The sequence below is a fragment of the Equus przewalskii genome, chromosome X (genome assembly GCF_037783145.1).
Source record: "Equus przewalskii isolate Varuska chromosome X, EquPr2, whole genome shotgun sequence".
In the NCBI taxonomy this organism is placed as follows: Eukaryota; Metazoa; Chordata; class Mammalia; order Perissodactyla; family Equidae; genus Equus; species Equus przewalskii.
Window position 1 is genome coordinate 77,908,771 of NC_091863.1, and position 18,815 is coordinate 77,927,585.

An 18,815-nucleotide genomic window follows, 5' to 3' on the forward strand; every position below is an offset into this window, starting at 1 on the left:
TCCCTTGGTTTCCGTGGGGGATTGGTTCCAGGACCCCCATGGATACCAAACTTCAAGGATGCTCAAGTCCCTTACATAAATGGCGTAGCATTTGCATATAACCTACGCGCACCCTCTTGTATACTTTAAATCATCTGTAGATTACTTATAATACCTAATACAATAAAAATAGTTGTTATACTGTATTGTATGGGGAATAATGACAAGGAAAAAATCTGTGCATGTTCAGTGTAGATGCAACCATCATAGGCTCTTTGAGCCGCGGTTGGTTGAATCTGCAGGTGTGGAACCCATGGATACGAAGAGCTGACAGTAATGGCAGCAAACATTAATTGAGTGCTTACTATATACCAGGCATTCTATTTTACCTGGATTCTTATTTCATCCTCACAACATCCCTGAGGGTAGATAGTATATTATTCCCATTTTGCAGATAAGGAACCCGAGGCCCAGGAGGTCAAGTAATAACTTGACTAAGTTCACACAGCTATTGAGGTTAACCAATATTTCTGAAACTTTTGCTCGCTTTTTTTCTTTTTGTTATAACCCTCCATTGGGAGCAAATTGTGCCCCCTTGAAGATAGTTTTGCACTGTCTTCAGAAAGGAACTATTTTATGTTCTAGCCTGTTTCTGACAATTATTTGCTAGTTATATAGTCTCAGACAAGTCATGACCTCTCCATGGCTCAATTTTTACAACTGCAGAAAAGAAAAATGGTTTCAGTATCTTTCCCTGTTGTTAGATTGAGATGAAAGAGTATATAGGAAAAGTTATGAAAGCTATTTGTGCTATAAAAATATAAGGCATTTTTGATATCTAAATCTATGAATCTCATTCAGTGCTGAAGACACACATCCATTTATTTACATGTCAATTAGGCACAGATCTTGTACTTTTCCTTGTTTTCCTGTCCTTTGGCTACTTTCCCATTGATGCACTATCGATGCAGGTGGGCACGGAATTGAATAAAATTCAGTGTGCTCATTTTGCCTGACAACACTTACTAAAATGTTTGGAAGGCTAGGGGTTTGAAAATACTGGGGTGATTTTTTGTTTTGTGGAAAAAATTTTTCTTTATTTCCTTTACAATTTATAGCTTCATTACCTGCTTAAGATGTAGTTTCTGTCTAGGCTGTAGGAAACATTTATAATCTGCAAAAGTATTCTGAAACTGGCTTCGTTACGATGTCTAAAGTTACTCTAGAATTGGATCTAAAAAATGGTAAAGTGGCGAGGGAAAACATTATATTTAAATATCTTCATAGTCTTTGCCTAATATAACAGATGCTAATAAAGTTTTCACTATTGTTCCTATCTTTAAGTAGTACAGCAAAGAAACTGGCTATGCCAAATATATTGGTTATCCTACTGGACGTTATCATGGATCAAGTTCTGCCTGTTTTCTTAAGTCATTATTTGCATAGATGAGCTTTCTCTATTTAAAATGGCAGCATGCTTTTTCTCCCTCTCTAGGGCAGTGGATGGAGTAAATGTAGTGCTATTACAAAATGGAGGAAACAGGCTACTCCAAGGGTTCTTAACTCTTTGGTACCATGGGCCCCTGTCTCAGTCTAGGAAACCTACGTGAACCTTCTCAGAATCGTGTTTTTAAATGTAAAACATAAAACACATAGGATTAAAAAGGAAACAAATTATATTAACCTATACTTATGAAATTATTTTTTAAACATGATTTTCTCTTTTTTTTTTTGCTGGGAAAGATTGGCCCTGAGCTAACATCTGTTGCCAATCTTCTTCTCTTTTTTCCCCTCCCCCAAGCCCCAGTACATAGCTGTATATTCTAGATGTAAGTCATTCTAGTTCTTCTATGTGAACCACTGCCACAGCATGGCTATTGACAGACGAGTGGTGTGGTTGCACACCTGGGAACTGAACCCAGGCCACCAAAGTGGAGTGCACTGACTTTAACCACTAGGCTATCAGGGCTGGCTGTCAAATTACTTTTTAAAATTATGACACATTCCAGAGAAATGGAAACTTATGTTCACACAAAAACCTATGCATGGATGTTCAGAGCAGTTTTATTCATAGCAGACAAAAACTGGAAACAACCCAAATGTCCTCAACAGGTGAATGGTGAAATAACTGTAGCATATCTATACCACGGAGTAGTACTCAGCAATAAACAGGAACAAACTTTTACTGTATGCAATAACTGGTATGAATCTCCAGGGCATTATGCTGAGTAAAAAAAGCCCATGCCAAAGGTTACTATTGTATGATTTCCTATATATGACATTCTTGACAAGACAAAATTATAGAAATGGAGAAGAGATAAGTGGTTGCCAGGGGCGGAGGGTTGTGGGAGGGATTTGAGTGTGGTTATGAAAGGACAACATTAAGGATTCTTGTGGCGATGGAACTGCCCTGTATCTTGATTTTGGTGGTTGGATACATGAATGTACGTGTACTAACTACGCACCAACTAAATACACACACACAACACAAATAAGTGCAGGTAAAACTAGGGGACTCTGAATAAGATCAGTGGGATTTCTCAATGTAAGTATCCCAGTTGTGATATTGTAATATAGTTTTGCAAGATGTTACCATTGGGGAAACAAAGGAATTCTCTGCGTTTTTCTTCCAACCACATGTGTATTTACAGTTATCTCAAAATAGAAAGTTTAATTAAAAAATTGTGACATAGTGATATACTTCTTTCCAAGATTTGTTAAATAAGACGACAAAGTGGCAGCTTGTATAACTAGGGTAACTTTGGAGAAATGGTGAGAATTAAGTGGTATTTTGAAATATTGCCACAAATGTGGTGTGTGTGATGCTATAGGAGAATATCTGTGACTTCTATTAGTCACAGTGACCAAGTTGTAGGTGCTACTTATACTGCTGTAGTCTGTTGCTTACATTCATGATTGAAAGAGATGCTAAATTCAAGTCAGCGGTTACTGAAAATAAAGATGTTATTGTTCCCCTTTCAAATTTACATGCTCCCTGTATTGGGACCCAGAGTTAAGAACTCCTGGGTTACTTTCTATCTGTTTGCATTTCATTATCTGATATATCTCAGGGGCCTCTGTCAAATAAAAGATAAACATAATGCGTAAGCTTTCTCTTATCAAGTACTGTGCCTGGTGATAAGGGCTCATAAAAAATGCTGGTATCCACACTTTTTAGTTTTAAAGATTTACTTGGTGGTGTTCAGCCACATGCACATTGTTTATCATAATTGCTAAATATTAGTTTTAAAAGGCAAGTATGGAATAGACCACACATTTATTGTTTGATATGAAAGAGAAACATGTCAGATTGATTGCTTATTATACTTGGCTAATTTTGAATATCATTAAATATTTTAATTAGCTTTCACTAGCAAATCATTTAATAGTGGTTTAGTTTTTTGTTGTTGATGTCTCTGAGAGTGTGTAGATCAAATGAGGCTGTTGTTTTACAAGAAATGAAGTTCAGGGGTTGGCCCCGTGGCCGAGTGGTTAAGTTCGCACGCTCTGCTGCAGGCGGCCCAGTGTTTCGTTGGTTCGAATCCTGGGTGCGGACATGGCACTGCTCATCAAACCACGCTGAGGCAGCGTCCCACATGCCACAACTAGAAGGACCCACAACAAAGAATATACAACTATGTACCAGGGCGCTTTGGGGAGAAAAAGGAAAAAAATAAAATCTTAAAAAAAAAAAAAAAAAGAAATGAAGTTCAGTGTTTTGGGATCAATAGTCTACTTATTAAATATCACCCTTTTGTCTCAGTTAACACTAAACATAAAACTTTATTGTGTATTTAATTAATTACTTGATGTTATTATGAATTATTTTCCTCCATACTCTATAATTTAAGTATGTGTTTCACAACAGAAGAATTGACAATAGGACCACAAAATTTAAATATATGTCCAGAGTTTCTTTGTGTACTTCATTTCTAATAGTGTATGTAATGAAAGAATGATTTAAGTATTTGTTCTGTGTTGGTCTTAGATTCTATAATTTGGGGATGAAATGATTAATCTGGTATTTAATACATAGAAGCCTCAATAAGTAAGCAATAAATGATTCCTCTTAGAAAATCTTATACTTTTCTTTAAACATTTTAGCTAATTACATTTAAATATGGTTAGTTAGTCAAATCCTTTTGGGACAAATGGTATGTATAATCTGAAGAATTATGATGCTTCTACATGGCTATAAAAAAGTTGTTTTTTCTGTCCTAGAATTTAGGATATGGTTTCCTATTTTGCATATTACTTTTAGCCTCTGAAAGGTCTTAATTAAAAACATTGCATCCTGCAATGGGAAATGACACTATATGAAGTTATCTCATGATAGTAATTTTCTGTATAGGTTTTTATCTTACAGATCCTCAACTGATAATATATAGTATCTTTTACACTGTATTTTTCATGCAGTTTAAAGAATTTTCACTGCAAATTGCATATAAAATTATTTAAAATGTTGTAATATATTTATCTTAAAACACCTTTTGTATTTTTTGGAAACATTGGATAAATTACTTAACTCTGATAATCTCCCTTTACAAGATGTTTTTCTTATATAACTGGAGAGAAGCCATTTAAAGGTTTAACAATGTATTCAGAGTCCTATAGCCCACCAAATACATCCTTATTAGAATAAATATGTAGATTGAGTTAGATCAAGCATTTGTTTTGTGTTTCCTTCTCCTCCTGGAACTCAAGGAACTGATGATGAGGAAAATGGCTTTTCGGTTTCTTACGCTTTTCATGTTATGGGAGCCTCTTAAAGAAGAACACTGTGAACCTTTGTAGATATAATTCCAAATTTTTTAATCTGTAACCTTCCTTTTTCAGAGAACTGCAATGATAGATAAGAAAAAACCTCACGATTAAAGTAGCCACAGACACCTGACTGCATTCGGCTTTATAGACCCTGGTCAATGACAGTAATGGAATTACTATTTTCATGACAATCATACTGTCCTTCTATTTGAAGATGACACCACTGATAGTACTTGCTATGTGTGTGCACGCTGTAGTTGAAGAGACCTGTGTACAATCACTAGTTCTTCCCAGTGTCTGCAGCAAGATACTTTTACAACTTAGAACTATGAAGCCGTTCCTCAAATTATAAGTAAATCAGAATTTACCTTAAAGAATGACACATCATGCTCAGACTAAGTCAATCTAAAATCAGAAGTGGTATCTCCACTGCAAATGTAAAATGTTCTTTTTAGAATATTGCTCATCTGGTTTTGATACTAACATTTTATATCAGAGTAAGGGGAACGTGATTATTAAGCTGACCCAAAGAACCTTTGGGTTCTTTGTGTAGCGTCTTTGAATAATACAAGCACAGTCACACTGACAAGGATCTCCATCCTAATGATTTCCAAATTAAGGAATGGCTTCAAATTAGGAAAGCTTTTTGTTCACCTAGTTTTGGAATAGCATGATGTACGCTAATTGCTAACTTTGTCTGCATTATTTTTTAAAGATCAAATGGGCACAGTGGTAATTTTCATTAATCTCATACAGAGCAGCTAATTAAAATTTCCATTATTATCCATCCATTATCTAGTTGTTTCCTTTGTTCAGTATCAGAACAGGATGTTAATAATAAGTCATTTTTGTATTACAGCCCTATTAAATATAGTGAGAATTAGTTTAATCTATTGCACTATTTTGTTTTTAGGTGATTTCTTTAATATTATGTTGCACCATATTGATTATGCTGAAGATACTTTGACATTTCGTAACAGAGATTTCAGAATTAAATACTTGTTGCTTTAATTTTTCATTCAATATTAGGAAAAAGTGACATATAGTGGAAAAAGAAGTAACCCGAGGACCAGAATATTAGTGTTTTATTCTCACAACCTCACTAATTATGTGAACTTGACAATCACCTGGATTCTCTATTTCTGTAATGAGGGTATTAGAAGAGCTGATCTTTAAGGGCTGGTCCAGCCTTTACATGCTATCATGTTTTCAAATGTGAGCTTATGTTAAAACCCCAAAGTCCTTCTAAGCTTGAGAAAAGGCATTTGTTCTATAAAGTTATATATTCTCTGTCTTGCTCCATTAGATTGTTTGCTTCCACTCCTTATAACTACAGAGTATACTAAATTACAAAACTTAAACTTGTTTCTAAGACTTGGGGGAGAGGTGACTCCCAATGTGATGGGCTGGCCCAATTGTTCCATAGAGAGTATCTCAGCCACAACCATATGAAAGAAGGGAACTAACATTTTCTTAACAGCTTACTATGACTACGAGACAACACATATGAAATGCCCATTTTAGGCAGTTTATATGCATTGTCTTAATCCTCATAACAAACATGAGGGGTAGGTGTTTACTACCCCTCTTACCATAGATGAACAAACAGGCTTACAGAGATTAGTTCAATAGCCTGCTCAAAGATTACCTAGAAGGTTAAATGAGGGGCCCATGATTCAAACCCAGTGGCAGTTGGAGCTGTTTGACCTGTTACTAGCATCTCTAAATATCTTGTAATGGAACATCTCAGAATTGTCATATTCTGAAGCAAAACTAAACTGAGTTTAGAAGCTTCAGCATGTTGAAACTTATCAGTCATTCACCCATTTGTTTATTCACCATCTGTTCATCCATCCATCCATCCATCCATCCATTCATTCATTCAAGAAATATGAATTGAGTATTCACTGTGTGCCAAGCACTGTGTTAAGATCTGGAGATACAGTGGTGAACAAGGTAGGCAAGATTCTTGCCTCATAGAGCTTATGTTTTAATCAGGAAGACACAGTAAACAAACAAAGTGCTAAACAAGATAAACTTATATAGAGCTAATACTATAAATGAGATTTGAAATGGTGTTGTGATGATAACTGCAATGTGGAGGAGCGAAGACTACTGGGCTGAGACTTAAATGATGAGAGCCAGCAATGGAGAGATCAGGGGTAAGAGTCTTGTAGGCAGAGAAAACAGCAAATACAAAGGTTATTCTACACGAATAAGCTCTATATACAAGCCTCCAGGGGCTCAGTAGGGCCTTATTATCCACTAATTAAGAAAAGAAGTTTTAGGATCATATGAAAGTGGTATGTGACTTTAGGCTTGCAAAATTTTACACTATAAATGTTTACGTGCTATTATTCTTTGTGGATCTGTAGCCTTAAGAGATGGGTAAATAAGCTATAGATATGTGAAAATGATTTCATGGTGATGTTTGTACTCACTGTGCCATCTATGTGGTGATTCATCCAGTGGACTTCTTGAACATCTACTGTATAGCCTAACAAAGCAAGAAAAATCAAGTCAGTGGCCATTCCACAGCATCTGGAGCTAACAGTGTGAAATGGTATTCCTTGTTCTGTAATTGTTGTGGACAGATTCAATCACAGCAGACTTTTGTTGAGGCTCACTAAAGTCAGTCACTGTGTTAGCTTCTTGGCATACATGGAGTTCCCAGTCTAGAAGAGAGATAGACACAATTATGACCTCTGTCCCAGTGTCTTAAGTGCTGTAAGAGTGACAGTGCCACAGTGCTATAAGGAAATACAGTTCCCCTACCTAGGACTTTAGCAGACTTTAAACATTTACTATTTCATGGAATTTTTAAAAATTCAGACATTAAGAATGATTGACAATTTCTATATTGAAGAGGCATTCTCAATAAAAAGCCAAATAGCATGGAACCCTAGGGAATCCATTTCTCATTATTAACACATTGTTTTTTAAAAAAACTTCTATATCCTCTAATGATATGACACCTACCAAATGGAAAAAAAATGCTTTCCTTATTCTAGCTTAGATACTTAGCAGAAACTGAGTGTAATGCGTATGAACTTAGAAAATGGGACTCGGCTATAGTTTTAATTCAGGGGGATATGTTTGTAATATAGAAAAGGGGAAGTTATGATTATGTGTGTCCAGAATGTGAAACTGTGAGTTATTAGTACAATGAATGTGTTGATGATGTTTTTCTCCCAGCCTTTCCTCCAAACTACTTACATAGTTATGGCAAGGTGATGAAGCTAAGGAGCTGTGATGAGATAATGAGTTCTAGAAATAACTCCACGTATATTGGAAATTAAGCTAAAATCTAGTTGCTATCAGATAAATGCATTTAATGACTTTTTAAGATTAATCTACAACATAGGAGTAAGATAGGAAGGAATAGTTGAGGATTGGTGAATGCTTTAGACTAATTTGATTAACTAACATGCTAATTGGAGGCTATATTGTTTTACATTTTAATAACCATTTTCACTTGTTTTTTGAGATAGGCTGATACTCTGATATATTTCAATAGATTTAGGTTATATTTAAAGTTTTATATAAAATTTGGTTCACTGCATTTTGTGGAATAGAATATAAATATCTTACCTGGGAAAATTCAGATGATGATTTCTAAATGTTCATCCTGTAGTTAAGGAGGACCAGCTAATGTTAATCCTAATGCTTGGACTGTAAATTTAAGCATCCTTGTCAGTGGTACTTTATGCAACTCAAGTCCATATTCTATTCAGGCCATGAGCACCAACAGTGTAATTTTCTTTTAAATGAGGCTGAGGAGAGTATTGAGATTTATGCAAGATGATTTTACCACATCGATTCTATGACCAAGAATTTTTACAGGCCTAGCACTCTGCACACATTGCACTGTAAAATATTTACATACTCTATGCATTATTTTATTTTAAAAGTTTTTTTGAAAACCTGTCATTTGTCTAAATTTTTTTTTATAGGGAGGACTGAAAAACAGCAAACATGAATGCACCCTGTCTTCACAAGAATACGTTCATGAATTACGATCTGGTATTTCAGATGAGAAACTTCTTAACTGCCTGGAATCTCTGAGAGTTTCTTTAACCAGCAATCCTGTCAGGTAGGTGGTTTTTATTATTTTGGTATGATTCATACAATTTGTCCTGTATATAATCGTTGGGAATATAATCAGTTATGTCACTGTAACCTCAAGATTTTCTGACCAGAAGTCTGAAGTTAGCCAATAAATCAGCAGTGTCTGATTATGAGGTTGTAAACATTTAAAAAATATAGTTAATCTGGTCTCTAATAACATAACAATTTTAAGAATACAAATATTACTTGGATGTTTAATTTCTCTTTGATTATATAAAACCTGGATCCAGAAGTTAAATATCCACATTTACATGGAAACCTGTGTACTCATATATAACCATTATTATGTATTTATTTGTAAAACAAATTAAGTATATTGGCTCTATGATATTATTCCTTTTTAACCTGAGAAGTAAATATAATTTTATATTCTGAAAGTTTTAGATATACTATTCATACATTTCTGTAATTTGGGATGGCAAAAATTAAATTATTTTAACCAATTAAAGAAATAAGAGAGCAAGTATTAATAAACTCCTCAAAACTCTACACATTTAGGCTATTACCTAACTACAAAGAAGTTTTAAGGAAGTTCCTTGCCAATGGTGGATTCCAATAACTGATGTTCATTTATTAACCATAAAAAAGCTTTCAAATTAATTACACCCAAAATAAAATCTTTTTATAAGAAAATATACATTTTCAATGTAATATGAAAATATTCTGAGATCTGCCTACACAATTGCTAGAATCTTAAATTCAGAAGTTCCTGGATAAGGGTATATAGAAACTATATCTTGATTTTGTTCATGTTTTTTCTAATATATAATGAGGCCCACATATTGTACTTCTCTGACCTATCCACAGAACCTTGAAAATAATTTATTTTCAGTTATTCTGTTTGGATTTATGTATAAATTGAAATATATCATACTATTTATTTTTTACCTTTAGTGCATTTGGCAGAAGAACTGGAAATTTATAATTCTGTAATAAAAAGTTTAAAAAGGCAAGGGTGAGATATGACTTACTTTTGAATGTGATAATCATTCAAAGGGCTGTCTTGCCGTTTCTTCCAGAATGCTTCAAGTTTTAATGATTTGAACAAGGATGTGAGCTCTTTAAGAACAGTAACCATTGTGGTGGCCCCTCCCTCACTCCCCCACGTATCCTCCGGCACTCTACCATAGTGCACTTATGATATGCTCTGAAAAATTTTGTTCAATGGTTAATTGATTGAATAAGTGAATAAATGGATCTTTAAGAAGTGACTATAGAAGAAGTTGTGGCATTCAGGAATGAAGGGGGAGAAAAACCTAGTAAAAATGTATTTTTATAAAGATGGCAGGAGAGGCTTGAAATTACACGCGGGGCTTTGTATATGTGACCCAGCAACTACCAGACGACTGCAAAGAATCATCAGATCAGGCGAGAAGGTGGCAGGTCCTGATTGGCCGGAGACAGCTGCATTCTGGTAGCTGATTGGCTCTGCGGGTCGCGTATTTGTGTCGTCACAAGCCTGGGCGTTCACAAGGAGCCGTCTGTAGAGGTCAGAGCCGCGTGTGGAACAAACTGACCAGAGGCAAACGTCGCCGTGCAGCTGCCTGTGCTGGCCTTAACATGAGTAAGAATGGATTTGGTAGCTATGGCAGCATCTCTGCCGCGGGAGGAGCCAGTGGCGGCAATGACCAACCGTCTCAGGGCGGCGGCACGGCTCCTGCTACTAAGCTCTTCAGATCCAGGGCCCTAATCCAGGAAATTATACCTTGTTCTGTAAACCAGCTGCTCACCTCCACTCTGGTTGATGATGTCTTTCAGATTAGGGGCGTTGAGGTTTCCCAGGTCTCTATCGTGGGGATAATCAGACAGGCAGAGATGGCTCCAAACTACGTTCTTTACAAAATCGATGATATGACCACCAAGCCTATTGAGGTGCGCCAGTGGGTCAGCAATGAGAAAGCAAAGCAGGGGGTGACTCTGCTTCCCGTGGGGGTGTATGTCAAAGTGTTCGGGACCCTCAAATGTTCTGCGGGGGTGAAGTGCCTCGAGGTGTTGAACATCCGCGTCCTGGAGAGCATGAACGAGTTCACCGCGCATGTTCTGGAAACGGGCCATGCGCACATGATGCTGCCTAAAGCCTACCAACTGGCCCCTGTGCAGAATGCACCTGTTACCCCATTGGAGATGGATGGGGTTCAGGAGTCCGGCGAGGACTGCCCTGACTACATTCTGAAGGAGGTGCTGCGTTTGATTCGTGAGTGTCCTCGAAAGGAAGGCAAGAGCCTTCAACAGCTCCAGACCGAGCTTTGCAGCCTGAGCATCAAGACCATCAAGCAAGCCATTGATTATCTGACTATCGAGGGCCACGTCTACTGCACTGTGGATGGGGAGCATTTTAAATCTGCTGATTGAAGCAGCGAGAAGAGTGTTCATGTTCTGAAGACCCTTGCCTCTAGTTGTGAGTTTGACCTGTTGACTTTTCGGAAGTAGATTTTTTCAGCAAAAGATCTCAACTGGCATTCTGTGGAACATCACTGCTTTTCCAACTGCTTTGAACTTTTTTAAAACTATATTTGAAGCTCAGAGGGAGATGGCGCTGCAAAAATTGGACGTTTTATAGGATTTACCAGCAAGCAAATGAAAATACTTCTGGATAGGTGAATTTGGGGGAGAAAAGGTACAAAGAAAGTTGAAAATTATTATTTAGTTGAGTGGGTGCTTCTTTTTCTGAAATAGCCATATATTAGAAGAACATAGATGCAGTCAGGGAGCCAGCTAAGAGGCAAAAAAAAAAAATTGTTGTTTTTACGTTAGACTTATTTTCTGTGTTTGGGTTTAGCTTATTATAGTCATATTATCTCTTGCCAAATACAGTAATTAATTCAAATATGCTAAAGATAGCAATTCATGAATTCAAAGGCTCAGTTCAAGTGTTTATTGAGTGATTTGCTCTTACTACCGTAGGTTTATGTTTTTGTTAAAACATAAGATTATACTATGTTTAAATAGCAGGGTCATCTTTGAATACTTTTTTTCCTGAAAATGTGATTGTTTAATGATTATTTCAAATATGATGTGGTGATATTTGGATTAAATTACAATCTGTTGTAGTTGCACGGTGCATGGATGCCACACTTTCTGTAAGTTTTTTGTTCGATGTATTATCTATAGTACTAAATGCTATTTTTTAGGTATAACAGGTTTTGTTCTTATAGATTAGGCAAACAAATAAAAAGTTATTATGAGAATATTAAGCCTAGCAAGTTTAACTGAAATTTATTGTAATGTTTTACTAAAGTACTTTTGCAAAATCTTGACTTTCCTGTGTAATTTTTTTCTAAGTACATTTGAAAAAACCTTTTGTGTTTGAAAATTAATAATTTTAGTTATCCAGAATGATTTTTCTCTTCTCTATATAATACCAATAATATATCCTAGTTGCAACAATACATTTTAGTGTATATTATATTAATTACGTGAGAATTTCAAATAATTGAATGAAGTAAGCCCTGAGTTATACATACACTAAAGATGGTATCTTTTAAGTTACTAGTTTTGTTACATCAGAGAAAAGAAAAAATATGTATATATATTCAGACAGGTAGAAGAGAAAAGCATCGCTTGTCTTAATTGGGTCACAAAAAGAAGGTGCAGAAACAGAGAAAATCCCTTAAATGCACCATTGCCATTAATCCAGTTAGGATAACTATTAGCGTATGACCTTTCTTTGCCAGCCCTTATAAAAATTTATCTCCAATTCTTGCTTAAGCTTTCTGAGGCATGAACTTCACCTTTCTTCCCCTCAAAACCAAAGAAATCATAAATGACACTCTTTTGAAAACCACAAATGGTTAACATACTGTAAACCTGTTTGTTATTTGAATTATCAGACACCTTCGCAAATTCTAGTTTTCATAAACATAAGAAATTCGGAACCGCTCTCTTTCGAAAAAGGTTGTCTGTCCTAGGGAAAGTCACACTGTGGGAAAGGCAACCAGGAACATGTTTCTCCTTCAGAATCTCAGTGTGGAAAGAAATAGTCTAGGAGACTTAGTATTCTTTTGTGATATCATTTATACAAATCCTAGAAACCTGAGATTAAAATCTGATATTTATGACTTCATAGGTCACTCTGTTAATTGTCAGAGTTGATTCAACTGGTCATTGGAGGGGTAGCCACATTTTTCCCCACTCTAGGAATATTCCTCCAGAACTAGGAAAACAGCAACCAAAAAAAGCCTTCAGTTGCCTTTGTGCCTGGGAACTGGTATGTTGCAACATGTACATCTGAATTTAAGGCTGAGGACCAGCTCCTCCTCCTCCCCCCAACCTCCTCCCATCCTCTCAGGGGAACTGGCCTCTGTCTGTGTCCCCTGGGGTTCTTTTTAACTTTTTTAATTCCCCAGACACTGGTCTTACCCTTAATCTTCTGAATGGAGTCATGTGCTTTAGTGGGATTCTGCTGCAGATAAGGGACTATGATGGAAAAATAGTAAGTAGATCTGGCTATAATATGAGTGGAAATCAAGAAATATTTTTAGGTAGAACACAATTGCTGGATTGTCTTATACGTGTGTATTTGATGCATGTTAAGGGTAGCAGATTTTAAAAATTCATTTTAAACCATTCACCTGGCATGCATATTTCTTTTTCAATCATGTTTGGATGGTGAATGACTTGGCCAGTGTTCCGCTTCCTCTCCAGTCCTGCCCTGTATGTGAACCAAACCTTTGAGGATAGAATACAGATCCTGGGGAAATATCATTGACCATTTTGGGCAGGGACATTTAAGCCTGAGGACCCTGAAGAACATAAGTGACAATTATAATCCACTTGGGGTTGTTTTTCTATGGCTCATAGACATATGAAACATATGCATTTATGTTGAAGTTGATTCTAAATTAACTAAGTAAATTTGAAAATGTTTTCAAGTCAAAGCTAATATTACTGTTTTCATAATTGTTAGTAATCATTTTATTACTTTTAACTACTAAATTTAGATTTATATTTTGAGTATAATCTGAGACATATAAATCTTTTATGTTTCAATTTCTATTTACTTTTTATAATGATAAATCAAGAAAAGTAATGACCAAGAATTATTTGCATTCGTGAAACCTTTAATGGGCACCTACTATATGCATTTAAGTCTTAGCTTTCGTTTTAATAAGCTTAAATTCAATTGACTTCTGAAATCCTTATTAAAAATAAGTTAACATTTTAATATTTATATAGTGCTTGTTATCTGCTAAGCACTATTCTAAGAGTGTGTGTATATGTGTGTGTGTGTGTGTCCCTGTGATGCCTAGATTTATAATCTCAGCTCAGATCTCTCTCTTAAAATTCAGACTCTGTCTCTAAGTGTGTTCCTGGATGGCCTAAAGGCATCTTTAAAAATACTAAAAAAATAATAAGAAACACATATGTGTAGCATTTAGTATCCCCCAGGAAGTGTTCTAAGAACTTGAATTATACACATTCAACCAGGGTTTCATTATTATTAGTATTAATGTTCCCATTTTATAGATGAGGAAGCTGAGACTCAGAAAGTTTAAGTAATTTGCTCTGTTTTAATGTTACATGGCTAGTAAGTGTCAGAGCTAAGATTCCAACCCAGGCAGGGTGTCTCCAGAGCCCGGACCTTAACCACTTCTTTATGCCACCTCACAATAAGGCAAGTCTTTTAAACTATCCTCGTTTCACTCTCGTCACATACTAAGTATTTTGACTTTCTTTCATTAAAATTTCCTGACTTGAATAATAATAATAATAAAACCTTCGTGAAATCTTTCAGCAAAAAGTACAAAGGAAAATGTAAAAACACCTGTGTACTCATCTACTAGTTTAAGAAAAAAATTTTTATTATAGTTGAAGAGAACTTAGCCATATAAGTCAGATTAATTTTTAATGACACTCTAACATCCTTTGAGCCTGTATTTTCACTGATTAAAAAATCATCTGAAAGTCTTCATTTTCTCTAATCCAATGCATTTATTTTTTGAAGTGTAATATCTTAAGAATATGTATCATCTCATTGAAAGTCTGTCTTTTTCTGATGACCACGTGGCTCTGTGTAGTGAAAGTTGGGACTTCTTTACCCTATCCATTGGGGATGATACCACTAGTAATTCAAATGCCATCCATATAATATTTATTCCAATTTACTATTACATGATACATTAAGAAAACATTATTTTACTTTTGAGTAAAATTGTAAATATTTATGTTTCTAGCCTTTGGTAATACCTTAAATTGGAGCAGTTCAATGAATAGCACTTAATATTATATGGTTTGTTTTTACATGTCAGCTGGCTATGCAATAAAGCAATAATAAAAATAAATTTCCAGGGCCAGTCCCTTGGCCGAGTGGTTAAGTTTGTGCACTCTGCTTCTGCGGCCTGGGGTTCACCAGTTCAGATCCTGGACGTGGACCTACACACTGCTCATCAGGCCATGCTGTGGTGGCATCCCACATAGAAGAACTGGAAGAACTTACAACTAGGATATGCAACTTTATACTGGGGCTTTGGGGAGAAAAAAAATGGAGGAAGATTGGCAACAGATGTTAGCTCAGGGCCAATCTTCCTCACCAAAAAGAATAAAAAAAATAAAAATAAATTCCCCTTTTCCATATGGGGCTTGTCCCTGTGGAGCTTACATTCTAGTAAGAGGAGTCAGACAGTTTTTGAAAAAATATACGTAAAATGTCAGGCTGTGATCTGTGCTGGGGAATGGTGTTGCTATTTTATATCACATGGTCGGTGAAAACCTCCTTGACTTCAGGGATATTTGAACAGAGGTCTAAAGGAGGTGTGGGAGTGAGCTTTGTGGTCCACTGGAGGAGGAATATTGTTAGAAACAGGAGACAGCAAAAGCAAATGCTTCGCCTGTTCCAGGAATGTCAAAAAGGCCAGTGTGGCTGGAGGCGGAGAATGTAGTCTTGAGAGCCATTGTAAGGACTTTGGTTTTTACTCGGAGAGAGCTCGGAAGCTGTTAGAGGGTTTTGAGGAGAGTAATGGCGTGACCTGACCCAGCTTTTTAAAGGATAAGTGGGGGAAAGCAGGGAGACCATATTACATGTTGCAGTAAGGGAGCTAGAAATCTCACAGGAATCCCAGGGACAGCTGTACAGCAGTGCCTCATGGAGGCCGATATGGAAGGTCATTTGACATCCCAAGGTAGTCCTAGAACCTGGTAATTTTTGTCATGAGCCTCCGTCAACTCAGCAGCAGAAATTCATGGCACATCATCTTGATTTGTCCCATGGTTAACATGGACTCGACATGAGTCTGCTTCTTTTTCTGATAACTGCCTGGCCTTCTCTCTGTTACCCAGTTCAAATTCCTAATGGGGAGACTCTGGTCCCCATTTGTTTCTGCTTGGGTAAAGCTTTTCACGCCAGGCCACTCCAGTTTGCAGTCCCTCTTACGTGTTTGCCTCATCACGGGTCAGGCAACCATCCCTAATGGAGTCAGTTTTGCTCTTGGTAAGGGAGAGAGGGAGGCAGGGTGATGTGGTCCAGAATTTGTCCACCTAGGACTGTTGCCTCAGACGGTGGCTGTGGGGAGTGCCTGCCTAGAAAAGGGATAAGAGCTTGTTAGGCACTGGCCAGGACAGTGACTTTCATAAGGTGAGAGGGAAAGTTACTGCGTGGAGATCTCCTCAAGGTCAAGGAATATGTTTTATTCATCCTGGATATTCAGCATTAAGCATTGTTCCTTGAGGCATCACAAGTTGAGTGAATGAGAAAAAGTGACACACTGCTGCCGTGAAGTGCCTCTAGTGTTCCCATGTGTGTATGTGTGGGCTTGGAGAGAGGAGGAAAAACAAGGAGTACCAGTGTCCTTACTTTTCCTTCGAGTGTCCTGGGAATTCTTACCAAAGTCTAGTAAGCCACCTCCAATCAGTGGTCTCTCCTTGGACTTTTGTCTACCATTTGACTCTGGTCCAGTCTTCTTTTTTTTAAAGATTGGCACCTGAGCTAACATCTGTTGCCAATAAATATTTTTTTCTTCTTCTTCTTCTCCCCAAAGCCCCCTCAGTACATAGTTGTATATTCTAGTTGCAGGTCCTTCTAGTTGCGATGTTTGGGATGCCGCCTTGGCATGGCCTGATGAGTGGTGCCATGTCCACGCCCAGGATCTGAGCCTGCAAAACCCTGGGCTACTGAAGCAGAGCACACAAACTTAACCACTTGGACACAGGGCCAGCCCCTTTCTTATTCTTGATAGGGGAGATACTCTCCTCCACCTACCCCTCAAAAAACCCTGAAAAGTGGTAGTGGTGGGACTTGTGTCTATATCACATGGTTAATAAGTTCTAGAAGTGCAGTGTAGTATTTTCCCCTCTTGGGAACTCAGAGAACATTAACATTGTTTAAAAAAAAAAAAGGCTTTTAGAGCCAGCCCTGATGGCCTAGTGGTTAAAGTTTGACGCATTCTGCCTTGGCAGCCCAGGTTTGGTTCCTGGTGTGGAAGCACACTGCTCCTCTGTCAGTAGCCATGCTGTGGTGGAGGCTCACATAGAAGAACCAGAAGAACTTACAACTATACACAATGATGTACTGGGGCTTTGAGGGAGGAAAATGGAAGAAAAAAGGAGGAAGACTGGCAACAGATGTTAGCTTAGGGTGAATCTTCCCCTGCAAAAAAAAAAAAAGCCTTTAGAATTCCTGCAGGAAAGAAACTTGTTTAACTTTATTAACCCAGAGTTTCCAAGTTAAAAAAAAACCAAACTTTTTTCTTCAGAAATGCTTATGTCTATCCCATGGTATAAATCGTATATCTTCTATTTTTATCAGATTTAAACTCACCAACAGCCATGAGATTTTATCTAACTACCCCCTGCTTTAACATCTCCCTCACAGAAACCAACTAATAAGTCACCAAACTGATACAGCAAACAACGAATTAGTCTTCCTTTTGGACAGAAACAAATAAGCAAATGAGAGCAGTGAAACAACCAAAAAATCAGAAAAGGAGGAAACTGATGTAAGAATAAACCCAAGAATGAGTATAATTTGTATAGCAAGAAGGAAATGACACAGGAAACAAAGAAAAGAAAAATAGTCTATAGAAAGATGAATCACCTTGAATGCATAGTATCTTATATAGCAGTAAAAGAATCCTTGAAATTCAACGGGAATCACTTAATATTATTGTTTTCATTTCCTAGGGCTTCCATTATAGTTACTCCAAACTGGGTGACTGTAAACAACAGAAATTTCTTCTCTCGTAGTTCAGGTGGCCGGAGGTCTGATATCAAGGTGTTGGCAGGGAGGTCCCTCCTAAGGTTCTAAGGGAGGATCTTTATTTGCTTTATCCAACTTCTGGCATTCCTTGGCTTGTGGCCGTGTGCCTCCTGTCTCTGCCTCACTTGTCACATGGCCTACTCTATGTCTCCGTGTGTCCTTTCTGTGTCTCTTATAGGAACACTCTAACTGGATTTGGGGCCCACCCTAATCCAGTATGATGTTGTCTCCATCCTTACCTTGATTACATCTACAAAGACCCTATTTCCAAATAAAGTTATATTCTGAGGTTCTAGGTGGATGTTATTCAACGCACTACAATCGTGCTAAGGAAAGTTATCCTTAAAACCACTGAAATGACAAAATTAAGTTATGTTCTGTTAGGTGAAAACGTTAATTCAGAATGTCCAAAAAAGTAGAACTATGTACTACTTGTAGAACTATCCTTATGTAGAACTATCCTTAATGAAATTAAATCTTGTTGCCCTTGTTCCCTTTATAAAGAAAAATTTTCTGCAGTACCAAATTCTGAGAGAGCATCTCTATGATAGAGTCACACTAGAATGCCAGTAATGACTTCTGATTTCTATCTAGTCCTTCGTCTCTCACTCTCTGTGACCTTAGTCTAGTCAGTGACCTCTTTGGGCCTCAGTTTGTCTATATGTAAATGAGATTGGAACCTTCCAGCTCTAAACTTCTGTGTTCCGTGCTTTCTTTTGCTTAGTTCCAATCCTACTGCCTTTGCTATTGGAAC

General features: G+C 37.0%; 2 protein-coding genes across 8 annotated transcripts in view; both read left to right on the top strand.

Annotated features, from left to right (window-relative positions):
• DIAPH2 (diaphanous related formin 2) overlaps positions 1 to 18,815 on the top strand; it is an 816,328-nt gene that overhangs the window by 175,560 nt on the left and 621,953 nt on the right. For all 7 annotated transcript variants that reach the window (XM_070605395.1, XM_070605389.1, XM_070605392.1 and 4 more), the window contains one exon: positions 8,697 to 8,836. In XM_070605395.1, the coding sequence (XP_070461496.1) occupies positions 8,697 to 8,836 (140 nt within the window). The remainder of the gene's footprint in view (positions 1 to 8,696; positions 8,837 to 18,815) is intronic.
• RPA4 (replication protein A4) lies at positions 9,993 to 12,122 on the top strand. The gene has a single exon (XM_008535114.2). It carries the CDS (start codon positions 10,432 to 10,434, stop codon positions 11,221 to 11,223), a length of 792 nt encoding a protein of 263 aa, XP_008533336.1. The 5' UTR covers positions 9,993 to 10,431; the 3' UTR covers positions 11,224 to 12,122.